The sequence below is a fragment of the Dipodomys spectabilis genome, unplaced genomic scaffold (genome assembly GCF_019054845.1).
Source record: "Dipodomys spectabilis isolate Male_0828 unplaced genomic scaffold, ASM1905484v1 ptg000157l, whole genome shotgun sequence".
Taxonomy (NCBI): domain Eukaryota; kingdom Metazoa; phylum Chordata; class Mammalia; order Rodentia; family Heteromyidae; genus Dipodomys; species Dipodomys spectabilis.
In genome coordinates this window covers 4,750,511-4,775,457 of record NW_024870834.1, presented here as the reverse complement: position 1 = coordinate 4,775,457, position 24,947 = coordinate 4,750,511, and the positions used below count along the sequence as shown (strand labels likewise).

At 52.5% G+C, this 24,947-nt stretch overlaps 1 protein-coding gene across 2 annotated transcripts; it reads right to left on the bottom strand.

Annotated features, from left to right (window-relative positions):
• Window positions 1-11,833: 11,833 nt before the first annotated feature.
• LOC122118787 (alpha-1-antitrypsin-like) lies at window positions 11,834-20,055 on the bottom strand. Of its 2 annotated transcripts, none has more exons than XM_042692738.1 (5): window positions 19,786-20,055; window positions 14,851-15,485; window positions 14,182-14,452; window positions 12,863-13,010; window positions 11,834-12,090 (listed from the first exon to the last, which is right to left on the bottom strand). In XM_042692738.1, exons 2-5 carry the CDS (start codon window positions 15,479-15,481, stop codon window positions 11,899-11,901), a joined length of 1,242 nt encoding a protein of 413 aa, XP_042548672.1. In that variant the 5' UTR covers window positions 15,482-15,485; window positions 19,786-20,055; the 3' UTR covers window positions 11,834-11,898. The 2 variants fall into 2 exon arrangements, with proteins under 2 accessions (XP_042548672.1, XP_042548671.1); XM_042692737.1 differs by lacking the exon at window positions 19,786-20,055 and adding an exon at window positions 18,324-18,446.
• Window positions 20,056-24,947: the final 4,892 nt, after the last annotated feature.

Genomic DNA, 24,947 nt, shown 5'->3' with positions numbered 1-24,947 from the left:
CTCTCCTATCACAGATAGTCGTGCCTGGAAATAACTACTCTTCACATTAGGTGAGCTAAAGGGCAGGGGTCATGGGGAAGAGTCAATGAGGTACCAGTAGGTAAAGGAGTAGGGTCATGAACCCAGATAAGAAAGAAAGAGGGAGGAGGGCACAGGGCAGCCAGGTTATCTGAGGAGTTAATGAATACACCTCTTCCTTGGGGATCAGGAATTCCAATCAAGAGATCAAACGCTGAGGGTCTCCGGGGGCAGGACAGTGAGGTCAAAGGAAGCAGAAAGAAAGGATGCTAGATCATGCTGTGGGATTCTGGGAAGCAGGTTTTAAAGAGCCAGGACTAAAAGGACCTCACTTTCTCCCTAAGAAGGACTTTCTTTAAATCTAAAAAAAACAAAAACAAAAACAAAGCTTGGGTCAGTGGCTAGTGCTCAAGTTCCAAAGGACCTGAATAGGAAGAGAAAGGCCAAGTCCATGCTGGGGAAAAAGAGCAGGTGCTACTTAAGGTTAGCTTTTGTTCCTGCAAGAGCAGATGGGGGCAGGAGGCCGCATGCCAACCCAGACCTGGGAGGCCACAGCAAGAAGAATCCATGCCCAGTGCTCACCCTGTAGACCTACGATATGGTGGGAGCGCAGAGTGAGGTTCTTCTCTGACTCTGTCTCTGCCTAGCAAGCTGGCCAAGACCCAGTTACCTAGGCTCAGCTTTGAGCTCTACCCATTAAGAGCAGCAGTTTGGTTTCTCTTCTGTGGAATAGAGATGCTCAGCCAGACTGGGAGCTCACAGCACCTTCCCTTCAGCTCAAGAGAAGGGCTCACTATAGAGAACCTGCCAACCATCCTACTCACTCTCATGCCTTCAGGTCTTAGATTCTATCCAAAGATCATGAGGACACTCTGTTCCTCTGTCCCTAGGTGCCCAGGGACACTATGTGTTGGCTCTTAGGCACCTTCCAGATGCCTGTGTGTCTGTTAGTCCGTTTTCTCTTCACCATGACAGAATACTTGAGAGAAGCAATTGAAAGGGAGGATTTGCTTTTATTTTATTCACCATTTCTGTGGCTTCGTCTATCATGGAAGGGGCGGGGATTGTAAAGCAGCAGCTTGTACCACAGTGGACAGGAAGGTGAGTAGAGCATCAAGACCAAATGATAACTAGAGCAAATGATCACTTTCAAGGCCAAACTCAAGTGACCTCCTTCCTCGAAACCTAGCTCCACCTTCTGCAGTTATACCAATCTCAGTAGTTGGTTTAAATGTTGAACCTACCCTTGGATTAAGCCATTCATCCAGTCAGAACCCTCAGAATCTTCAGGACCTAAGTGTACCCAGAAACACCTTCAGAGGCACACCTAGAGGTGTGAAATTCCTAGGTGTTTCTTAATCTAATCAGAATGACGATCAAGATCAACCATCATACATCCAACCATTGTCAACATGGTACCCAAGCGTATCACTTTAATCCACATTCAACTCCTAGACCCCAAGATGCTCATGTCCATCTCCTAATACAAAATACATTCAGTCCAGCTTCAAGAGTCTGCGTAACATTAACAATGCCAACATTGTCCAAATGTCCAAATATCCAAATTCAAAATCTTCTTAGAGACTCAAGGCAAACTCTTAGCTTAAACCCATGTAAAACCCTAAAGAAAACTACATACTTCCAATATACCACAGCCCAGGGGAAGCATTCTCACTCTGAAAGGAAGGAACACATCACAGGAAAGAAGCATCAGACCAAGGCAGGACTAAAACATAGCAGAGTAAAACTTAAATGTTGTTGCTCCGTATCTGGCACTTGGTGTTGTGATCTGAGCTCCCATGGATGGTGAAATCTCCCTCTGTGGGCTTGCTGTATTACAGACCACACCTTCTCTTGAGCTGACTATGCTCATTGTTGCTGGCTTTCCTTGGCATGGAATCTACATTGACCTAAGCTGGGATCTCCATTACATCTTAGGCTTCAGCTTCACCCTCACATACTGCTGCATTGTCCTCGCTGGGGTTCCTTGTGGAGTTGCTGACCCTGACACACTTTGCTGGCCTCTCAGCCTCAGTGCTCTGACAACACTTGATTCCTGCAAAACCAATGTCACATCCATGACTCCAAACTCAGCATCATTCTGATTTTCTGGAGCAAAATGTCTGGCTTCCTTTTAAAGAATCTCTTTAGAAGACATATCTTCTTTAGCCTCAGCTGTACTTGGGCTTTTCTGACTAAACTGCAAGAAGTTTTCAAGCCTTGGTCCTCTACTTTTTTTGTCAGTCATGGGGTTTGAACTCTGGGCCTGGGCGCTGTCCCTCAGTTCTTCAGCTCAAGGTAAGTACTCTACCACTTGAGCCACAGATCCACTTCTGGTTCTTTACTTTCTGCTCCTAATTTTTATTGTTAACTTAGCTGAAAGCTAAGTCAGCAATAACTATGGCCCAGCCTGAATTCTAGACTGTCTTTTAATTTCCTCCATCAAATTAATTAGCCCATTACTCTCATGTTCAACCTTATTCAAAACTTTATGGCATAGACAAATCTTTTCAATGCAATGCCAATGACTTCTGTGCAATTCTGGATAGAGTCTTCATTTTCATCTGAAGCTTCATGGATGTGGTCTGTACTACATGCCTGTTGACACTCTGGTCTTCTGAGCTCCCATTAGCATTGACCGTTAACCTCTGCTTATAGCATTCTAGAACTTCTCTAGCCTGCCCTGCTACACTCTTCCAAATTCCTTGTGCAAATCAGTCTCAAGGGCTTAAGAACCACATGAATCTTAGCCCAGGCTTTAGTCATAGGAATCAACCCAGTTCTCTGCTACCATTTTTTAACATTAGGTTCTTATGACTGTCACCCAAATACCTGATAAGAAGGACATTCAGGGATGAAAAGTTTATTCTGACCCATGGTTTTAGAGGGTTCAGTCCACAGTGGTGTAGCCTCATGTGCTTAGGAACCTGTAGAGGAGGAGAATGTTCACCTCATGGTGGATAGAAAGCAGAGGGCCAGCAGCTCACATCACAGTGGACAGGAAAAAGGAGAGAGCTGCGGCAGAACAAGTCAGAGCAGCTTAGACTCCCCGCCCAAGGACATCCTGCTTTATCCACACAAGCTCTACTTCCCATAGTTAGACAACTTCCCAAGGGTCTGTTCAGATTTGGAGTCCATTGTTAGTTAAATCATACATTAGGTCAGAGCCTTCATGAGTTAATTTTCTCTAGACATATCTTCACGTATATAGCCAGAGGTGTACTTTTCTAAACTCCAGACATGTCTCAATCCATCCGACAATCGAGATCAAGCCTCACCATGTGTGATGGGAGGCTGCCACCTGAGGGCCTTGCTGCGTGTCTGGATCGGGCTTAGTTTCAGGGAGCCAGCGAGGGACATGTCATCTGGGAGCAGGAGAAGGAGTCCTGTGGCCACCCTGCCCACCTCAGAGAACTGCAGAGAGGAGGCAAGGGAGTCGCACATGCCGGGAGCCTGGCATTGTGTGCGCTCCAGGATGTCGTTTAGTAGCTGCCACTGGCTGATGACAGTGAGCATGACTTTTCCATGTGCCAGCCTCTCACCATGTGGGCTCCAAGTCCCACTCATCTTGGAGCAGAAGGGAGATCATAGCCAGGTGGCAGGTTCCACATAAGGAACTGTACTATGCAAGGATTCTCTTCACTCCAGTCTCTTTAACCACAGAGCAACATTTCCTCTAATTCCTACAGCTATGCCTGGTCCACACTATGTAACCCTCTCTCAGAAATCCCAGAGCCCACTCAGAAGCATCAAGATATACAGACATTTACAAGGAACACACATGACCAGGAACATGGAGAATCACAGCACACACAATGAGGTACACAGAGAGAGAGAGAGAGAGAGAGAAGAGAGAGAGAGAGAGAGAGAGAGAGAGAGAGAGAGAGAGAGACAGGTGCAACCTTCTTTCATGCTAGACCACACGAATACCTCAACATCACTTCCCCCTGGTTAGAAAACATCTCTTGGGGCACCTAGTTGGTATGTGTCAGCGTGGCTTTGAATCTAGGTACTCAGGCTTGCCAGGCTGGCTAAGGATCAAGGTTAGCTAAGCAATATGACCTCACCAAGTCCTAGAAGTAACTGTGAATTCGTTCATAATGAGACACCAAAGGTATAGCTCTGTCCACAGTAAGAGGATAGTGACTCAAAAGAAGAGATCTGGCTTATCCAATGTGGAGAGGTAGATGACAGAGACCGTGTCCAGACCCCAAACTAACACTCTCTTGACACTGACCTTTCTACATGCATCCCATAAAAACTTTTGTCTTATTTATTCTGCTATAATTTATGCAGTTTGGAAACATTTCATTTTATATTGCTTTCCTTTTAGAGATGTCCAATGAGCATTAACATAGTGAAGGATTTGTTAGTTTTGGCACAGAAAACGGAATAATTGATTTTTTCCCCCTATGCACTATGGTTTGAACTCTTCATGCTTGCTGGGCAGATGGTCAAACCTCTAGTCCTTTTCTTCCACTAGTCATTTTGAAATGGAGCCTCACTTTTGGTCCAGGTCAGTGTCTGGACCTCAATCGTCCCATTCTGGGTAACCTGCCATCCCTGGGATGGCAGGCACACACCATCACACTCAGCTTCCTCTGGGCTGGCCCAGAGCCTTAATCCTTTCTAACTCAGCTTCCCCACAATAGCTGGAGGACAAGCCTGGGCCTCAGTGCCCAGCTAATATGATTGGTTTTAGCTTAACCATCCATTAACATTAATGATTCATGATAATCATTGGATTACATCTGAGGAAAGCATTGAAGAAGCCCAGGTTGGGATGCTCTACACCACTCCTGTTTGTGGGGTCAAAAAGATGAGGCAGTGGAAGCTGGAACACATGTGTACATTATTGGCTGGGCCCAGGGAAGGCCAGTGTTTCCCTCTTACCCTTGAATTCCTTCTTCACATGGTGGTGGTTCTGCCGCCCAGCTCCCTTGAGGTACCAAAGATGGTAGAGACAGCTTCTGAGGGACACAGCTTCTTGATGATCTGCACCCACCAGCTTGACGATCTGTGTCTGTGAGCTCCAGACACCGGTCAGCGGATAGGCTGCTGCCTGTGGTCAGCTGGTGCAGGTGGCAGTGTGGAGGAGGTGCTGGAAGGTTTTTGTGGGTCTGAGCCTCAGTTGCTTCTCAATCTGGATGTGAGTCTCTCTTGGTCCTCAGGGACAGCACTGATATTCCCTGGGGATAAGAAGATGGGGGTGGGTTTTGAGCAATGAGGTAACTCTTGAAGGAAGGTGCAGGATGACTGGGTAAGTACCGTCTGAGATACTCTGGCAGCCTGGATGCCCCCTGTGCTGGAAGGTGGGGTGGATTGCATCTTATTCTTAGCCATCCTCAGCCTGGGACCTGTGAACAAGGCAGCACGAGGCAGCACAGGCCTATGAGCAAGAGGAGCCCCATGAGAAGTAGAAGATAGCATTGCTTTGCATGACAGAGAGGGAAATCCAACCCCTGAGTTAAAACCCACTAAACAATGACTGGCTTCATTGAACAACATCAGTTCATTGAGTATCTACTATATGTCCAGGCTGTATTAAATGCTCCTACATCCAAATTCAAGACAGTAATGCATACAGGCAGCATACTATCTACCTAGCACTTTCCTTACATGAAAGGATTCCTCAGTTTCTTCTGACAGTCTAAGGGGGAACTGTCACTGAGGAGGAACCCCAGGCCCGGAGCGGCTGTGATGGCCCTAGCCTGTCTTAGTCCACACTAGGCACATGTTTCATGTGTCTCTTCTCAGCTTTCACAGTGCTCATTTTGATGTGAATTAGATTTTTGTTGGCATCTGTAACATTCTGGACCCAAGGGCTGTTTGACCAAGGCCTGGGAAGGTGGCTCAGTGGTAGAGTGCTTGCCTCGCACGCATGAGGCCCTGGGCTCAATTCATCAGCTACACATGAGCAGAAAAAGCTGGAAGTGGTGCTGTGGCTTAAGTGGTAGAGCGGCAGCCTTGAGCTGAAGATCTGAGGGACAGCGCCCAGGCCTAGAGTTCAGGCCTGTGACAGAAAAAGAAGAAGAAGAAGAAGAAGAAGAAGAAGAAGAAGAAGAAGAAGAAGAAGAAGAAGAAGAAGAAGAAGAAGAAGAAGAAGAAGAAGAAGAAGAAGAAGAAGAAGAAGAAGAAGAAGAAGAAGAAGAAGAAGAAGAAGAGAAGGAGGAGCAGGAGGAGGAGGAGGAGGAGGAGGAGGAAGAAGCAGCAGCTATCAGACAATCAGACAGCCAGGGTGTCTGCCATATTTATAGCCCTCAACTTGGGTCTCAAGGTGTCTCAATCACTGTTTTACAGGATGGAGCAAAAAAATGAGGTTCAGCGTGGTTCAGTGGCTGGCTCAAGGCGGCCTGGCTAGCAGAGGCAGCGGGGCTGGGGCCGGGCAGGTCTCTGTTCTGTGTTGCTGCTAGGCGCTCCTTGTGATAACGTTTCCTCTAAGGATGGCTGGGAGCTAGCTGAGGCTGGAGCAGGGGCACTGAAGACAGCAGGGATCTATGTCCCTTGGCACATGGTCTGAGGTCTCCAGGCAGCTCAAATAATCCATGCAAGCCCAGCCTTGAAGGGAGAAACTGCAAAAAATGGCTGTGGATGGTACTAAGAGAAAGACAGAGACTGGGTTTCTAACCTGGGCTGTGTAACACCTTATGATTCACAGTAAATATTTAATGTTCTCCAAGCCTTATTTTTTTTAAGGAAGATGTTGTAGAATTGAAGACAATAAATGTGCACATCAAAATCCTCCCCCAGGTCAAAATGTGTCCCCCCTCCCTCCCTCCCACCCACTGGTATGACCTGAGAGGTCAGCTTGTGGGGGAGGTTTGCAGATTTGTTGCCTTTTGGACAGCAAGGGATTGAAAGGGCGTCTAGGGCCTGAACTCAGATAAGCAGGAGGGAGGAGGGCACAGGAGGGCAGCAGGGTTATGTGAGGAGTTAATGAATACCTCCCCCTGGCAGGCCGGAGGTCCTAGCAGGATACCAGGGTTCCAAGTTCTCAAGGGCAGGTGGCTGGGGCAAGCAGAGGGAACTCCCATAGACAGACCTCTAAAATTCTAGGGAACAGTACTAAAGGGCTGGAGTTCATCGGGCTCCCTTCTCTCCTTAAGTGAATGGGGAAGGGGTTAAGGATTCATGGCCCAAGGCCTGGCTCTATCACTAAGGCTGAGCTCCAAAGGGACTGAGACCCATAGAAGGAACCCGAGGCTGGGTCCATGCTGGGAAAGAAGAGGGGGCAGGCCCGGCCCTAGGGGGGCTCCTCAGCCTCTGCAGGGAGAGATCAGATCCACACTGAAGACCCCGAGACAGCCCAGGCCTGGGAGGAGAAGACAAGAACAGGCCCGCCAGATCAGTCCTACTCAGTGCTCACCCTGAGGGCCTACTGTGTGCTGGCAGTGCAGGGCAAAGGCTCTTCTTCCAGGCTCTGTCTAGAATAGCAGGCCAGCCAAGCCTCACATGCTTGGTTTCTGGTTCTGCCCACAAGTGCAGCATCTGGGTGCTTCTATTCCCCTGTGTGGAGTGGGGATGCTGAGCCTGGCCGGCAGCTCTCAACACCGACCTGAACAGCTCAGCGGGAGGTGGATGGAGAAGGACTCACTGAGGGGATCCTGGACTGGACGGCAGCACTGACCTCTCACACTTTTGCTGTGGGACTTTGGAGAACATGGGAGGGAGATGGGGGCACCAGTGCCTAGAGGACTAGGGACCCTTACGTTATGTTGTGGCTATGACCAGCAGGCTGGTTAAAGCTCAGCCTGGGTCTGGACTGAACCTGGGCTCTGTCTCTGACTCTGCCTGCACAACAGCATCTAGCTGCCTCAGTTTCCCCTCTATGGAGATAGAATTCTCAGCCTCCCAGGGAAGGTCCACAGCTCAGCAGGAGCCCGGTGGAGAATGACTCACTGAGCAGAGCCTACAGAGAACACCTGGAGGCCCTTGGGATGAACGGTCAACTGAATGGCCAACTTCCTCCCTCAATTCCTATGCAAACAGGAAATGAACCTGAATCTCCCCCCAACCCGCACCTGACCAGGTGTCTGTGTGCATGTGCTGCTGTGACCCCAGGGCCTGGCCATTCTTCCCTGAACAGTATGTGGTGCCAGGCCATCTTGAAGCATGGAGGATGGAAGGTCTATGGCCCTTCAATCTCTACCTCAGAAAGCCGCTGAACGGATTCGCTCATGTCAAGAGCCTAGTGTGATAAATGCACTGTGGGGGCCTCTAAGAATTGCCACCTGCTGAGGTCATAGACCAGATCTCCATCACGGTCCCTGCCCTGGAAACTTTTACATTGGGATCTCAAATCCTGTTCGTTTTGATTAGGAGAGGTGGTTACAGTCAAGTGCAGCAGGCTGTATAATAATTTCCAGGCCAAGCTGGCCTGGAAGGCCCGAGGGGGCCCTGTTTTGACCCCTGATACAGGCCCTGGCTGTGAGGACATTGGTGCCGCCTGGCGTGCTCAGATGACCTACACACGTCAGAAGTAGACCACATGGGTAGATGCAAAACGACTGACCAGTTACTCAGGAAAGATGAGAAAGAAGCTGTCGGTGACAAGAACACAAACATCCCAGCAGCACCTTGTCCTGAAGTCCCTTAGAAGGTCATATCCCATGACGCCCATTTGGCTGCCCGAGTCCTCAGGAGGCCGTGTCATCTCTCCTCAGGATCAGCCAACCCCAGGGAAGCTTTGCTAGGAAAACTCAGGGACATCTGCTCCATGAAGCCCAGCATGGCCTCTGGGATGGGGCACAGCTGTGGATTTCTGGGGTCACGGGGGGGCCGTGGGGTGAGTCTGTGTAGAGGGAAGGACCGGCCTTGTGCTCAGTGACCCACCCATCTCAGCTGCTTGGCCCCTGGTGCAGGTACCAGGCTGGGGGTGGGTCTAGAACCACCTGGTGGTGACAGTTCTGCACAGTTTGGCCTCGTGTCTGTGTGCTTCTGTGTCTTGTTGAGCAGATGGAACTTTTAAGGGCGGCCTAAGGTCGCAGGGTAATCCTTGTTCCAGAAGTTCTTCATGCTTTGAAGGATTCCAGGTATGAATAGATATGAGAGCAAAGTTGGTAGTTACTGTTATTAAAGACTGATGTGCTTCAGACGAGGGACTCTGGAGACATGGGAGCCCAGCAATGGTGGCTCTACCAGTGAGCCAGGGCCAGCTCCTGCCCTGTGTCTCCAAGACCAGGGAACTGTGCAGCACTGACTGTCTCTCGAGCTCATGTCTTGGGTACATGTGAAGAGTGTGGGGACATCATTTCCTACATCCCCAGAGATTCACTGCTCTAGAAATAAGCCCCAAATCTAGTCAGGTGCCAGTGTGCCGAGTGCTGTCACTTACGGGTCTGGCTGTTCTCTGCAGTGTTTGAAGCCAGTGGGACCAGCGGGACACGGGCATCTGGAAGCGAGGAGGGCGGGATCCTCGTGGCCACCCAGCCAACCTCACAGGCTGCTGGGGGAGGCTGTGGTTTTATCCACACAAAGACACTGCCTGCCCCTGTGAGGGTCACAGTTGGTGAGCATGTGTCTGCCACTGTTCCTGCCACACTGGAAGTTGCACTCGGTGCCATTTGGGCTCCAAAGCTCGTTTTTCTTGGTATAGAGGGGTAGACAAGAGCCAAGTACAGAGGGAGGATGGAGTCTCTGCACTTCAGCAGTGAGAAGCTGTGTGATGTGGAGGGCGTCCCCGCCATCACCGTGGGTCCCAGGGGATGAGGAGTGCTGTCACCACCAGCCCCTCCGCCCCGTCTGAGGACAGCCTGGCCCCGAGAAGGCGCCCAGCAGAAGTTGGCAGAGATGGTGGGTAAGGAGACCTGAGGCTCTGCTCCAGGGGCAGCGTGCGCTCTGAACACAGCAGGAGCGCAGCAGGGTGGGTTCATGCAGGGGCAGGGTGGTCTGCAGCAGTCCAGGCTGGCACAGGCAGCGGGGACCCAACACTGGCCTCGGCCCTCCCAGGGTCGGCGTGCCAGGCCCGGCTGCTGCATGATGGGCTGCCATCTCCATGATGCTACCAGGCCCATCTTTGAGCTGCTCCGGCCTGTGCTACTCCGATACGCACAGCACAGCAGGCCCCATGAGGTCTCAGAGGTGCTGGGACAAGGAAGGATTCACCTGCTTTTTGTCAGAAACCAGTCTTCTTACAACTATGGCCCTGGAGTCCCCAGAAGAGAGATTTTGGGGAGGGGAGAATCTTGGTCATTCTTCTGATTCAGAACCCTGGACAGGGGTGGGATGGGTGGTCTAGGAACCTGTCCTGAAGGAGGCCCCCCCCCCCCAACCCCACCTCAAAGCCAGTGCTGGGTCAGGGCTTGCAGTTTGGTATGCCACCACAAGAGGGCACCAATTCTCCCCCCCACCCTGTCCCCCAAACAGGGGCCTCCCCTGCACCTTCAGGTGAACCTATACTTCTATCCTGTGGCTTTCAGTAGCAAACTTGGGTTTGGGTTGTGGGAAAGCCCTCATGGGCCTCTGGCTTTCTCACGGAGGAACAGAAGTTGCCCCGAGCAGGCTAAGGAGGGAGCTGAGCTCAGGAAGACACAGCTCTGCCCACCCCCAGAGGCTCTTTCTCTCAGAGCTCACTGCCTGGGAGAAGGCTGAGCAGCCAGGGAAATGGAAATGTCCAGCCTGTGGAGCCAGACTTTGTGCAGCAGTGGGTGGACTCTCATGACCTTTAGTCTTCCCTCCTTCCCAGTGACTTAGCTCCTTGTCCCCCCTGGTGGACACAGGCAGAGGAGCAAGCTCAGCCCTGCACCCATGCCCTGTGCCCTCTGAGGTTGAGCAGGAGCAGGAGCAGCACTGTTGCTGCAGGGAGTGTGGAGACACGCTACGTGATGGATGCTTGTCGGGTGTGCCTCAGGGGGCTGCATAGGGTGTGTGATGGACATGCAGACCCCCCCCCCCAGCCCTGGCTCATTACTGCTGGAGGCCCTGCCTGGCCCATGACAAGGGCTGCTCCAGCACAGCCTCCTGCATGACAGAAAACCTGGGTTGTCCTGAAGATCATGAGGAGGGCCATGGGCAGCCCAGGGTGGCTCTGCCCAGGGCAGGGCCTCAGCTCTGGCCTTCCTCTCCTATAGCCCAGGAGCCCTTGGGACTGACCTTCCAGAAGCATCTAGGGCACTGCCCAGTTCCCAACACCAGGGAAGAGAAAGAGACACATGGCAAGTGAGTTGGTGGTAGAGTTTGAGGAGGAGACAGAGGCTGAGATCCCATCTTCCTGCTCAGTGGAGGGGAAGCATGGCTGGATCACAAGGACAGAGCTGGGTGTCCACAGCTGCCCATGCAGGAAGGCTCCACTCCACCTCCCTGGGCTATTCTTAGCGAGTCTCAGGCAGATGTGGAGTCCAGGCCAGGACTGAGCTGACAAGGGGAGGAGAGTGGATGGGGTCCTCTCCCTTCAGGGGCAGGAGAGGCAGCCGATGATGCCAGGGCTGGACAGGAGCATGGACACCAAGGCTGGGCTGGAGGCTCCAGGAACAGAGGGCGGCATTGGGTGGCACAGCCATCTCTGTGGGAGTGGCTGTGGGGAGGGAGTGGGTGTGGGGAGCACTCCCACAGGGACTTGGGACGTGGTAGATCCTGGGCCTAATGCTGGTGTCTGAGCCATAGGACCCCAGAATTCCCAGACCAAATACAGTTATGTGGTTCATATGGATTCAGGGCCATGGACTGAAGTCCCTACCAGGGTCTTGTGCCAGTCCTGCCTGCCCAGCCCAGGGACTCGTGAATGTGAAGGACAGTGAGGGACACTGGGACCTGGAGTCCACACATGCTCCTAGGTGCTAAGGACGTCACAGAGACCACATGGAGACAGACGCGAAGGTCATGCTGAATGGGCCAGCTTGGCCTGTGTTTAATGCCATCAAGGAAGGGACCTGCCCAGAGAGGTCACTGCTGTGTGGGGTTCACCACTTTGCCCACAAAGAGGGGAATCTCAGTCTCCATATCAATGAATAGGGCAAGGAATGGGCGGTTAAATACCACCTCAGGGGGAAGAGACATGGGAATGGCTTCCAAACCGGTGGTCCCTGCGGCCTCGGTTCCTTTCTCGTCCAGGGTCAGCACAGCCTTGTGCACAGCCTGCAGGAGAGATGTGGACATGGCTTCTGACCTGTGTCTCACACCTCGCACACGACCCAGCCCAGACCCACGCTGCAGACAGCTCCAGGGACGGCCTCCCTGGGTTCTCCCCAGGAAGTCCTGCTGCCCACCCACCCTCACCACTGGCCACACAGGCCTCTGTCTGTCCAATCCTAGCTTCACCTGGCTGCTCCCTTCGTCTCTCCCACCCAGAGCTCAGAGTGGAGACGCCCTGCACTCCATGTCTCCTGCACGTGGCTTCCCCTCATTGAATGCTGGGAGCTCGTTGGACAGGTCTGAAGGTGACCTTCACAGGACCCTGTTCCCACCGTGTGCAGACCTGATGCCCTCATGTCCTTCGGTATTTTCTCTTTCGTGAACAAATGGGTTTGGGAGGGGCTGATGTTCCTAATTTAGATTGGTAGTGAAACAGCCCTTCTAGATGGTGCATGTGGAAAACTCTAGAACATTCTCTGAGGTCAGTAATTCTAAACTGAGTGGAGAAATGAGCCCCAGGACTCCTGGGCTCTGGATGAAGAAGAGAGTGAGGGTCTGAGAGACACCTCTGAGAAGTTCCCCACCACATGAGCCAAATGGGAGGCCGCTTTCCCCATGGTCTCCTGCACCCACCCTCTCACGAGCCCTCAGAGCTCAGCCTGGACCTTAGTGGTGATGTGGCCCCTTCCTCAGCCCCGTGCCCCAGCTATGAACCCCAAGATCCACTTAACACCTAGAAGCCACCTGGGAAAATGCCCTCATCAGGTGACCTCACCTTGGAGACCTTCAGTGGGGAATCCTCAGTGATCTTGGAAAGGTCAGCACCGTTGCTGAAGACCGTGGAGATGCCCAGTGCACTCAGGACTGGCTTCAGGTCGTAGGTTCCAGAGATGGACAGTTTGGGGAAGTATATATCTGCAGAGCTGCCATGAGGGAAAGATCACAAATAACGATTTCAGCATCTCTCCCAATGTGCCAGAAATGCCATGGGAGGCTGGCTTCTTTTCTAGCTTTTCCACTCATAGTGCCCATGCTCCACCCACAGCAGGATAGAAGCTCCTTAATGTGTTACACTCTTGTTTCTTCTATGCCCAGTGACAGTGGAGTTTAATATCAGTGGACTCCCCATGTCCTGGAAGAGGCTGAATTGCCCCTGCCTCATAGAAGCTCTGCAGGCAGATGCAGAGTGAGCTCCTGGACTCAGGGACATCCTGTCCTGTGTGGTTGGTCATCTGACTTCTGCAAGGGACACACCTGGACTTCATCTGTGCACTAGCATCAGAGTGCTGTCCACCTCTCATCAAGGAGAGAAAATGACCCCCGATGCTGAAGGCTGTGCCTCTGTTAGTGTCTGGCCCTCAGGCCCTGCAACTGGTTCTGGCCTCAGCCTGGCCTTGTGGTCTGTGCTCAGCCTGGGTTCAGGGTCTGATGAGGAGCCAGCTGGAGTGGAGTGGTGACCCCTCTGCTCACAGTCGGCCTTGCCTTGTGTCTGCTGTGTTTCTGTGTCTCACAGCGTTCACCACTCTTCCGTGCAGCATGCCCTGCTCACTGCTGATGCACCAGTGTGTGCTGACCCGAGGGCCAAGCTCTGGGGTGATGGACACCTAGGAGTGGATAACCCACTGGTCTGGGGTCAGAGCCGTGGAGCCTCCTGCCTGAGTGTCCAGCACTGTCTCATGCTGGTCTTCACTGTTCTGGATCTTTAAATCCAGACCTTCCCATGGCCATCCTGGGCCCTCCACCTTAATGCACTGTCCACTGTGCTGGAGTTCAACCCATCACAGGCCTTGGAACTGTGGTCTGTTCTGCTGTGCTGCCCCTGCAGTGGACACTGGGGATGGGGAAGGTCTGTCCTCTGGGGAGGACGCCCCCAAACAGTGTACGGGCTCCCCACTCTGAGCACTGTCTCTTCCCAAGCCCCTGCTGCTTCTCCCTGAACTGAGCACACTCTGTGTCTTTCAGCACAAGGTCACACACTTAGCTAGGGCTAAGGGCTGCTCCCCCACCTCCCGCCCGCCTGTCCTGTCCTGATGGTCAGCCCTGACATGGCTCAGAGGTCTGGGCTCTTGGGCTAGTCCCCGCCTGAGGTGTCACCTTATGTCAGTTTTGCACAGGAACTCTCTAATAATGCATATGGTGAGTGTGGCCTCCAGGTGTGGCATCTTGCCCTGGTCTGGCAGGAAGAACATGGCGGTGGCATTGCCCTGGTAGTCCATCAGTAGGACCCAGCTGGACAGCTCGCTGTAGTAATGGACTCGGAACATGCCCATCCGGTGCATCATGGGCACCTTCACCACGGTGGCCTCATCCACATGGAAGTCCTGCTCGCTGGTTTGCTCTGGGTTGAAAGGTTTCTCCCACTTGCCTGGATTGGAGGGGGACACAGGTGGTTGGGCTTAGGTTTAGGGAGGCCAGGGGATCCAGGAGACTCTGGTGTCTGTGGTGAGACTTGGAGCTCAGCTGGGTCAAACACAGAGATCTGGGCTCAGCCGTCCTGACCACCCTGGGGACTCAGTGATGAGAGGAGATAGGGAATTTCTGTGTCACACGGGAGGCTGCCCTCCTGGCTGATCAGGGGCCACCTGCATTTGCATATATGATTATTAAGAGGAGCATTACAAACAGAGTTTGGATTATCAGTCATATTTTGGCACCTGCTCACTGGGGATCTTTTCCTCTGTGAATCCGCCTCCCAATTAACCCTTTGGGGCACTGACTGGTGTGTTTCCATGGGAACCAGCTGGGCTGGCTGTGCAGCCTTACCTTTAAAGAGAATGTAATTCACCAGGGCGAGCACAGTGTCTTTGTCCAGGTCTTTCACTAGATCCACAATTTTCCCCTGTGTTCCCTTCTCCACATATTTGTTGATCTGCTTCTTGGCTTCTTCTGGGTCAGTGAAGTCAACGGTGAAGGCCTCTGACTGGTACAGGTTCTTGACATCCGTCGAAAATGGCCCCAGGAGTTTCAGGCTCTCATGGACAAACAAGCCACTTCCTGTGGTCAGCTTGAGCTGATTGCTGGGCTTGTTGAGGGTATGGAGGAGGCTCTGGAAGCCTGCGTGGATGTCTGCCTCTGGTATCTCTGTGATGTTGAAGCCAAGGCCCTCCAGGATCTCTGAGTGGGTGGGACCCTTGGTGCCCAGGGAGAGCATGGCCAAGGCCGCGGCGATGTTCACAGGAGAGAAGAAGATATTGGTGGTGTTGGATTGCTTAGCCAGTTCCTGGTACAGGCTGAAGGCGAAGCCAGCCAGATTTGGGGTGATCCTGTGAAAGGCTGGGATTTTCTGGTCCTGCTGGGGAGCAGCAGTCTCCTGAACATCTTCAGCCAGGTGGCCGGGAAACAAGCAGCACAGGCTGGCCAGCAACAGGAAACCCCAGGAGAAAGAGGACGGCATTGTCCTGCAGGACAGAGAAAGGGACACAGCCCCAAGGCAGGGCCACAATCATCCCATCGGTTCCTCACCATGCAAGAGCATCAAAGCCCTTTGCTGTGTTTTTACCACTCAACAAAGATGAGTCAAGCTATAGATGAGGTGCAATAGTGCCAGCTGCCCAGCCCTGTTCCTTTGTCACACTGGAGCTCTCTGCTTGTCTCCGCCCCTGTCCTGTGCTTCCATAGGAGGAACAGAGCCAGGACCAGTCCTGGAAACTCCCTGGTCCTCCTTCTGTCTGCACAGCAGTCTGGCTAGGAGGACTTAGCTAGGTCTTCACAGGAGCCCTGCCATGGATGGTCTCAGGAGCTGGCATGGGGTGAACGCCCACCTGCAGGGGCAGTCAGGTGAAGGAAGTGTGTCTCATGCCTGGGATGAGGCATGAAGGAGTGGCATGGTCTTTGGCTGAGCCTTTGAGAGCAAACTCTGCCTTGGGAAGGTCACAGTCAAGGTCACACCTAGGAGCACAGTCAGTTTTTTCCCACAAGCTCCCTCTGCTTCAGACATCCTGAACCCAGTGCACCCACATTTGTATGACCTGTGCGCTCTCTCTGTCTCTCTGTCTCTGTCTCTCCTCCCTCCTCCACACACACACACACACACACACACACTGTTTTGTATTGGTACTGATGCTTAAACTCAAGGCCTGGATGCTATCACTTAGTTTTTGTTTTTGTTTTGCGTTGCTTTGGTTTTTGCTCTTACCACTTGAACCATAGCTCCACTTCTAGAATTTTTTGGTGGTTAACTGGAGATAAAAGTGTCTGGGATTTTCCTGCCTGGAATAGCTTTAAGCCGGGATCCTCAGGGTCCCAGTTTAGAGGCGTGAGCCACCACTGCCTGGCTATAACCTGCTCTCTTTCTAGATGGACAAACAGAGGGAAGAGTGCCTGTAGCCTACCATTTACTGTTTTCACACAACTAAAATTCCCATCTTGGTCCTAATACTAAATACTACACATGGTCCTGGCACAGAGCTGCTTTCTTCCCAGAACTCTGTTGTTGTTTTTTGCTGGCCTTCAAGTCTCTAAATAACCCCCAAAGAGCTGAACCACATATTGCATAATACATCTTGACATTTTGGCATTTCTCTTAAACTAGCCAGTAGAGATGGTGATAAATTTAGTTCTGTGTTTTTCCACCTCTTTTAGATTTCTGTCTGCACTGTGACACAGCTCTCTGGAAAGTTCTTCCCTTCACAGGCCTAGTGACCATGGGGAGGTCAAATACCCCAGATGGGCACAAGACCCCTTGAGTTACCCTGGCTTCAAACCTGGACCAGACCACTGCTCTGAGCTAGCCCTGTCCTTGGTCATCCCTGTCCTTAGCTATGTGATTCAGAGCTCAGAGAAGCCTAAATCATACAGGTCCTTATGAACAAAGTTGGGTTATCTCAGCTTGCCTGAGCAGAATCTTTAAAGAACTGAGCTGTGGAGCCCCTGCTGGAGCTGCTGGGCTGGGGGAGGAGGAGAAGGGGTGACTGCACCTCCTCCCACCTAACCACGTCCTGTCCCATCCCCTGTGCTGTCCTCTATTCTCAGTGAAGAGTCTGCGACCCAGAGAGGGTCAGGTCTGGTCACATCTACCCAGAGGGCCAGAGACAAAGCAGGACAAAGCTTTGTCTGTCCTGCCCTTGACCACAGGCCAGGTGGCAGGATTGAGCCCTGCTGTGGAAACCAGGCCACAGCGAGATCATTTGCATCCAGGCACTGAACAAGCGCTGGTGTGGGCCCGCCCTGCCTCTCACTGCTGGCCCCTGGGCAGAGCCTCCCTGAGCCTCACTTCCTGACTCCACTGTGGGAGGAGAACCTCTGAAGGAAGAGCAGCAGCACAAACAAGACCCTGACCAGGCGGGCACAGACACGTGCGGAGGCCTCTACCCTGTGTGTGAACGCTCACCCGAGACCCAGCCAATTGCTTCCTGGATACCTACACCGTTCCCCATGGCATAAACCAGCTCCTGCTGAGCAGTGGACCACCCCTGAGCCTGAAACATTCCCCACACAAGAACATTTCCTGTCTGCCTCCTGACCCCAGGCTAAGCTCACGTGGAGCACCAGCGCTGCCACCACCCCGAGCACCCTGTGCGCCTCCTTCATCCAGTCCTCCCTCAGCGCTCACCCTGGGACATCCAAGTTCTCATCGTGCAGTCTTCTAGGAGGAAGCACTGAGGCCCAAGCAGGTTCAGTAACTCACGGCAGAGCCAAGTACCTTAGAGCTAGGACTTTATCCTAGAAATTTAATTATAGAACCTAGCACTCCACCTTCTCTGTACGCTAAGGTGGAGTCAGAAGACGTGGACAGCAAGGCTTGGAGGTGGCCTGGTTGCAGGAAGAGTGACAGGGCCGCTGTGGTAAACATGACAGGCCAGGCACCTGGGAGCCATGGAGGCCTGCAGGCAGAGGCCCCATGAGGATCTTCCTCATGAGAGAGGGCCTGGCGTCACCTCTGGCCTTACCCTATCTGTACACAGAGCAACCCTCTCCCCTCCTTCCCCACATCCCAGAAGTGGTGTCAGTAGCAAGAGGCACCTTTAGACCCCAGGCACTGCTGTGACCCAGTCTTGGCTTCCCCGGCCTGGGGACAGGGCATCTCCTGCCAAGCCTATGCCTTACCAGGAGACTGCCCAGGAACTGGGAGGCCTGGGAAGAGGGCAGGACCACAGGGCCTGCATTACCATGACCACCTCGCCTGGCTGCAGCCAGCCCTATCCCCTCTGCCTCCCTGGGGCCCAGGCCTGCTGCCTGCTGGGTGGTGCTGGGACCCGGGGGCCCATTGAGCTCTCCCCGAGGGCGGGCGTACTTACGGCTCTCTGTGCCAGGGGTGTCAGAGACAGAGGCTGAGGACCACAGCCCTGTCCTCGGCTGTATTTAAGCAGGGGATGGAGAGGGGCCTGGGGAGGCTGCTAGTGAATATTAACCCAGTTCACCCCAAGTAGCAGAAGAGCAAACAGACTAAGGGACTAAGTCCATTGGCTAAGTGCTGAGCCTTGTGCCCGCCCACGCTGCTGTCATCCCCTGGGCAGTGCCTGGCCCTGGGCCCCACAGCCATGGGGAGTTGTGACACCCTGGCCAATGTCCATAGCTTCCCGGGCCCAAGGTGGAGTGGGTGGCACTAGTTAGATGGCCTCTGGGACATGATACGGCTTTGCCTGTGTGACCCGTTCTTCCTGTGTTGGTGGCTGAGGTCCCATATTCACAATGTGCTGATCAGAACCTACACAGAACTTGAGTACAGGGCCCCCTGTGTGGGGGAGGGGCTTTACTTGGGTCTGTTCAGGCTCTGTCCACCCTGCCATCCAGCGGCTCTGAGCAGGAGGAGATGCCACGTCCCCTGTTCTGGCCTGTTTCTGTCTCCTGGAAGCCCAGTGAGATGCATCGGCACCTGGCTTTTTCCTGGGATTGAGGCCTCATCCTGGGCAGGGCTAGTGGCTTTGCAGTCCAAGGTCAGAGCCAGTGGGACTCCACTGATGGTGGACTTTTGTAAACCCTGGATGGAGGCCTGACTCTCCTGTGCAGCCCCGGGCTGGCCCATGCCCAGGGCGGCTGTGCAGGTGTGGGGTGGACCCTGGAGCATTTCACCCTTCTCTCTCTCACCAGCATGGCAGTCCCTCCACGGCGAGCTCTGCTAGGGGGATCATGGTGGGGACCTACTCATTGTGGGAGAGCCCTCGGGTATTTCTGAAAGCTCTCTGTGCCTCCGTGTCCCCATCTGTAAAACGGGGACCATGACAGTAGGTACCTTGGTGGTCTGTGGGAGGCCTGGATGCAGAGTTCAAGGACGCCCAGAGCCTGGAGCCCAGGGCGCTCAGGCAGCCCTTTGTGATGGCGCCTGGTGGTGGGTGGGGTTGAGGTGCTTCCTCTAGGCACACTCTGTGTGGGTGTCCCCAGTGGACTCTGTGGGAGACTCTGCACCCCACTCCCCTTGAAGGAAAAGGGAGACTGGCCTCAGCGATTTTCCTTGCTCTTCTGCCCATGTGGTCTTCCATCACTGGCTTCTGGTCTTGGCCTAGGCTCTGTCCCTGCGTACACTCAGGCTTGGGAAGCCAGGCTGAGGCTGGGCTGCCGGCTGACCTCCCCACTCCCTCCTCCTCACCCCTCCCCATCTTGGGCCTCCAGTTTCCCATCTTACAATGGCCTCCCTGGAAGCCCAGCTGCCCCTCCCATCTGTGCTAGGTGGGCAGCCACAGGTGCCTTGTGTGTCCTGTTTTCCCACACTCTGCCCCTTTAGGTAGGTGAGTGGCCTAGAGGTGCTGGAAGATCCCCTACCTGGAATTCCTGGAGACTCTGTCCAAGCCACCTGTAGCCCAGACCTCTTCCCAGAGCTGGGCAGGTCAGATCAGCACTCCCAGGGCTGCAGTGAGGGCCATGCACCACCCAAGCTCCCAGCTTCCTCTTCTGCCAGCATGGCCTAGGGACGTGGTCCAGGAAAGGCCAGGAGCTGAGAGAGGAAGGGACTTCCCTCTGCCAGGTGCACAGGAAACCAGCTCTTCCTGGCCCTGGCAGGCCTCGGGGCCACCTTCAGTACCTGCCCTGTCTGAGCTGTGTGACCCGGAAAGATGGCTGCCCACACTGACTCCTAAGAGGAACTGTTGCCCAACCTCCGTTAGAGGAACCATGGCATTTGCTCAGATCTCTAGAATAACAGGCTTTGCCTTCTGGCACAGAGCCCCGCCCAGCACCTTGGCAAGGTTTCCGGGCCAGCTTCAGAGAGAAGAAGCCTGCCTTGCCCTGCAGTGCCCAGCAGCGGCCCCTGCATCTGGGAAGGGGCTGTGTGCTGTGTGTGCCAGGAGGGCCCTGGCTGAGGGCAGAGAGGGTCACAGATTGGCACTGAGGCGTTGGGAGGGGAAGGACACAGAGTCGAGGCAGCTGGGAGTTGGGAAGGGTGAGGAACTGGGTTGATCTGTGTAGGTCAAGGGCTGCATGCTCAGCCCTCACTCTTCCCTGGCCCATCGAGGGTTCTGATGATCTGGGGAAATGAGCAAGGATACAAGATGCAATCGGTCTCACAGATGATGGGGCTGTCCCCCAAAACAGGCCTCACGGGGGACATCTTGCCACTACTTTCTGACATCATCTACTTTTTCTTCTGAGCTGGTTTCCCACAGTGAACGCATCCTGGGGACATCCCATAGGCTAGTGACCTCCCTCAGCCTAGAGACAGGAGCCACATGGTGTGAGGTCACAGTGCTGAGCACGAACTGTGACGTGGCAACAGGAAGGACAGATGGATGCGCTAGGTGCTCAAGGGAGGCTGTCCCAGACCACAATCTACCTGATAAACACACAAACAGATCAAAGCTCTCTTCAGTGGCCGAGGCTCTTTGGTTCAAGTCCCACTCCACTACCTTTTTGTGAGCTGTCAAGACACCTAAACTCTGTTGCAGAGTTGTCCTCTCTATGAATAGGGCCATAAGGGCCACTCTTCCTCTGGAATGGGGAGGAGCAAATGAGGTGACAAGGTGGCATGGATTCAGGCAGCCTCTGGCCCATCATGGCTGACAACCTTGCTAACTACCCGTGGTCTTGGTGGGTGATGGGCCTGGGAAGTCTTCCTGGTGGGGCTCAGCACAGTGATGTATGTGTTTGGCCCAGCTAGAGGAGCAGCATTCTCCTCAGATCAAGGTTCTACTTCTCCAAAATGGCGCCCATTCCCCTTTCAGAGGACTCCTGCCCATTTCACTCCCTGAGGATGTGGGCTGGGTGTGCTTCGTATCTTCCTGAGCTCCAGTGATGAACTGGGGCCATGTGGCACCCTTGGCCATGAAGACACACATTCAGGGCAGATCTTCCTTCCCCTCTCTGAGGCTCAGCTTCCCATCTGTAAGGCAGCAAGCAATGGGCTTCTTTCTCACGCAGCTGTGAGGCGGATGGAGAAAGGGACTGGGGGAAGTTTCACACAGAGTCTCTGACGTTGGCACGGTGGCCACCCTGCGCCCCTTCTCCACCCCGCTGTCTCAGCCTCTGTCTTCTGGGAGAGGAACTGTGTGGCACCATCTCAGTCCCTCCTACTTGGGTCTTGCCAATCCCCCCTTTGCAACATCCTGGTTATGGGTGACCTGTGGGGTGGTTTCCTGTGTGGGGACAGTTCCAGCATTTTCTGGAACAATGTGGCTACTCACAGCTGCATCATGTCACCACCCATGCTTCCCCAGCTAGCGCAAAGAAGGGGCGTCTGTGTGCTGTGCCAGCAGCAGGGTGAACAGAGGCAGGGAAGATGAAGCTCAGCTCCGCCCCTTCCACATGGAGGGAGGGAACCTTTGCTTGGCATGGTCCTTCCTTGCACCTTACTTTATCTCTGCTCTTTTCATATTCTGAGCCAGGAAGGACATCATGGATCCGGCAAAGGTCAAGAGTTAGCCTGTCCCATTTCACTCTACCCAGGATGAACTTTCTGGACAGTTTGTCACTTTGCCCTGTTGAGTGGGCTCTTTCCACCTGGGGAGGTTCCTGTTGACTTTTTCCCCTCCATCAATGGCACTGACACTGCCCACCCCACCCCCATCCTCTCCTGTCCCAGGACATGGGGTGCTGAGCTCCTATTGGGAAGACAGACAGCAGGGGGTGGCGAGGACCTCAGGGAAGCGCAGGCAGGGCTGGCTGGGCGAGCAGGACTCCCCTGGCCCGAGGGCTGAGGGCAGGCAGCAGGCCTCTGGGCCTTGTTGTCCACAGCTCAGCCCTGGGGAGGTGGCTCACACCACAGAGCTGTGCTTCCCGGACTTGCCCAGCTCAGAGGCTGGCAGGAGGTGGATCCATTGGCCCTGTAGACTTTACTTGTTTACCAGAGGGTTTCTGTTTGCTTGTCTTTTCTGAGTCCTCCACTGCTGTCATTTCCAACACACACTCCAACACCGGCGTCACCTCTTCGATCCTCACAGACTTGTCCAAATCACGTACTGCCTGCTAGGTTCTAAAGGATGTAGTTGGATCCACTAACCCAGCACAGTACACCCAGGTACAAATTGGCCAAGAGAGTTTGTGGCATACCACAAACACCAACAAGCTTTGGAGAAAACAGTTTCATGAGGGTGGGGGAGGGGAAGGACAATAGGGTACAGAGCACGTAGGAGAATGGGAGTTGGAAGTGGGCTGAGCTCCACAAGATGAATTAGGACCCAGGCCTTTAGGGAAAAGGAGCCTTCTTTGGGGCAAGGAAAAGGAGGCCAACACACAGCACTGGAGTCAAGCTTATGGCTGTCCAGGCTTTCTCAAACCTTTCAAGGTATAAGATTGTGCAGAAGGAAGCTTCAATTCCAGACATGATCCCTTATTCTTTCTTAACCCTTCTACATCCATTTTGATTTTGATGTTAGCTCTTAGAAGGAGTGACACTGAGGCCCAGCAAGTTAGCATGATGCTGATCGTATCCTCCTCCATCCTCACCTCCCTCCCTTCTTCCATGTTTGATGCATCACAGCTATTTGCACACACCACCTCTGTTAACGTGACAGTGACAGCCGATGTCCTTGAGCACTTGGCATCTGCTCTATTTGACTCTGAGCATGTAACACACTGTCATTGTTCTCCTTACATGTGTCATACTTCAGTGATTAGACAAGTCAAAGAAGGATCTTAGGGGGCCAAACAATGAGCACTAGGCCACCACAAAGCTGATAAAGGATGGAGAGACATTCTTTCTTTTTATTGTGAAAATACTGAACAGAGGGGTTGCAATTGCATGGGCAAGATAATGAGTACATTTCTTATCAAGCATTGTTGCCTCCTCCTTTGTTTCCCCTTCCCATCCCTTCCCATCCTCCTCCCCCTGCCCCCACCAAAGTTGTAAAGTTCGTTTTCGACATAACGACTTGTACGTCTCATTGTTGCAATGGTTCCACCTGTATCTCTATTTAAACGATTTGTTTTTTCCCTTCTCCTCCACAAATTATACTGACATCAAATACAGTGAAAGCAGGGGTTATACCACGGGGGAGGGACATACAAAGCAACAAAGAAATACTCTTATAAATGTGTTAGAAACAATCGCATGAAAGCAAAAAAAACCATAGGACCTATGTTTCTTTGGGCTTGGCTTACTTCACTTAATATAATTTTTTCCAAGTCTTTCCATTTCCTAACAAATGAGGCAATGTCATTCTTTCTGCTGGAGGCATAGAATTCCATTGTGTATATATACCACAATTTCTTGATCCATTCATCTACTGAGGGGCATCTGGGTTGGTTCCATATCTTAGCTATGGTAAATGATGCTGCAATAAACATAGTCGTGCTGGTAGCTTTAGTGTGGTCTTTTGGGTAAATGCCCAAAAGTGGGATTGCTGGGTCATAGGGGAGCTCTATGTGGAGTCTTTTGAGGAACCTCCATACTGCTTTCCAAAGTGGTTGAACAAGTTTACACTCCCACCAACAATGCAGTAAGGTTCCTTTCTGTCCACATCCCTTCCAGCATCAGTTGTTATTAGAGTTCTTGATTGTAGCCATTCTAACTGGGGTGAGGTGGTATCTCAATGTTGTTCTGATTTGCATTTCTTTTTTTTTGCCGGTCATGGGGCCTGAACTCTGGGTCTGGGCACTGTCCCTCAGCTCTTCAGCTCAAGGCTAGTGCTCTACCACTGGAGCCACAGCGTCACTTCCGGCTTTTTCTGTTTATGTGGTGCTGAGGAATCGAACCCAGGGCCTCATGCTTGCAAAGCATGCACTCTACCGCTGAGCTACCTTCCCAGCCCCTGCATTTCTTTTATGGCTAGGGAGGTTGAGCATTTCTTCATGTGTCTATTGGCCATCCTTCTTTCCTCTTCAGAGAAGTTTCTCTTTAAATCTTTAGCCCACTTATTTATTGGCAGTTGTTTCTTTGAAGATTTGTTGTTGGGGGGTTTAATTTTTTGAGTTCCAAGTATATTTTAGATATGAGACCCTTGTCTGTTGTATGGCTAGTGAAGATCTTCTCCCAATCTGTGGGCTTTCTATTGATATTGCTAGCTATGTCCTTTGCCATGCAGAAGCTCTGCAATTTCATGCAATCCCATTTGTCCAACCTTTCTTTAATTTGTTGTGTTTCTGGGTCTCTATTAAGAAAATTTTGGCCTGTGCCAAGGAGACCTAGGGTTTCTCCTATTCCATTCTGTAATGTTTTCAGAGTGTCTGCTTTGACTCCAAGGTCTTTTATCCATTTGGAGTTAATTCTGGTGCAGGGTGATATATATAAGGATCTAGCTTTAGTTTTCTACAAGTAGTTAACCAATTTTGCCAGCACCATTTACTGAAGAGGCTGTCTTTCTTCCATTCTATTTTTTTAGCTTCCTTATCGAAGATTAGATGGCTATAGGTGTGTAGGTTCATTTCTGGGTTTTCAATTCTATTCCATTGGTCCTGAGGTCTGTTCTTATGCCAGTACCAAGCTGTTTTGATTACTATGGCTTTGTAGTAGAGTTTGAAATTTGGTATTGATATTCAATGGAGGGACATTCTAA

Excerpts from the sequence above, each read along its gene's own strand:
- LOC122118787 (XM_042692738.1), bottom strand. The coding sequence starts at position 15,481 with ATGCCGTCCTCTTTCTCCTGGGGTTTCCTGTTGCTGGCCAGCCTGTGC. Across the intron at positions 14,453-14,850 it reads GAATTACATTCTCTTTAAAG|GCAAGTGGGAGAAACCTTTC; the intron begins GTAAGGCTGCAC and ends CCTCCAATCCAG. Across the intron at positions 12,091-12,862 it reads CCCCACTGAAGGTCTCCAAG|GCTGTGCACAAGGCTGTGCT; the intron begins GTGAGGTCACCT and ends TCTCTCCTGCAG.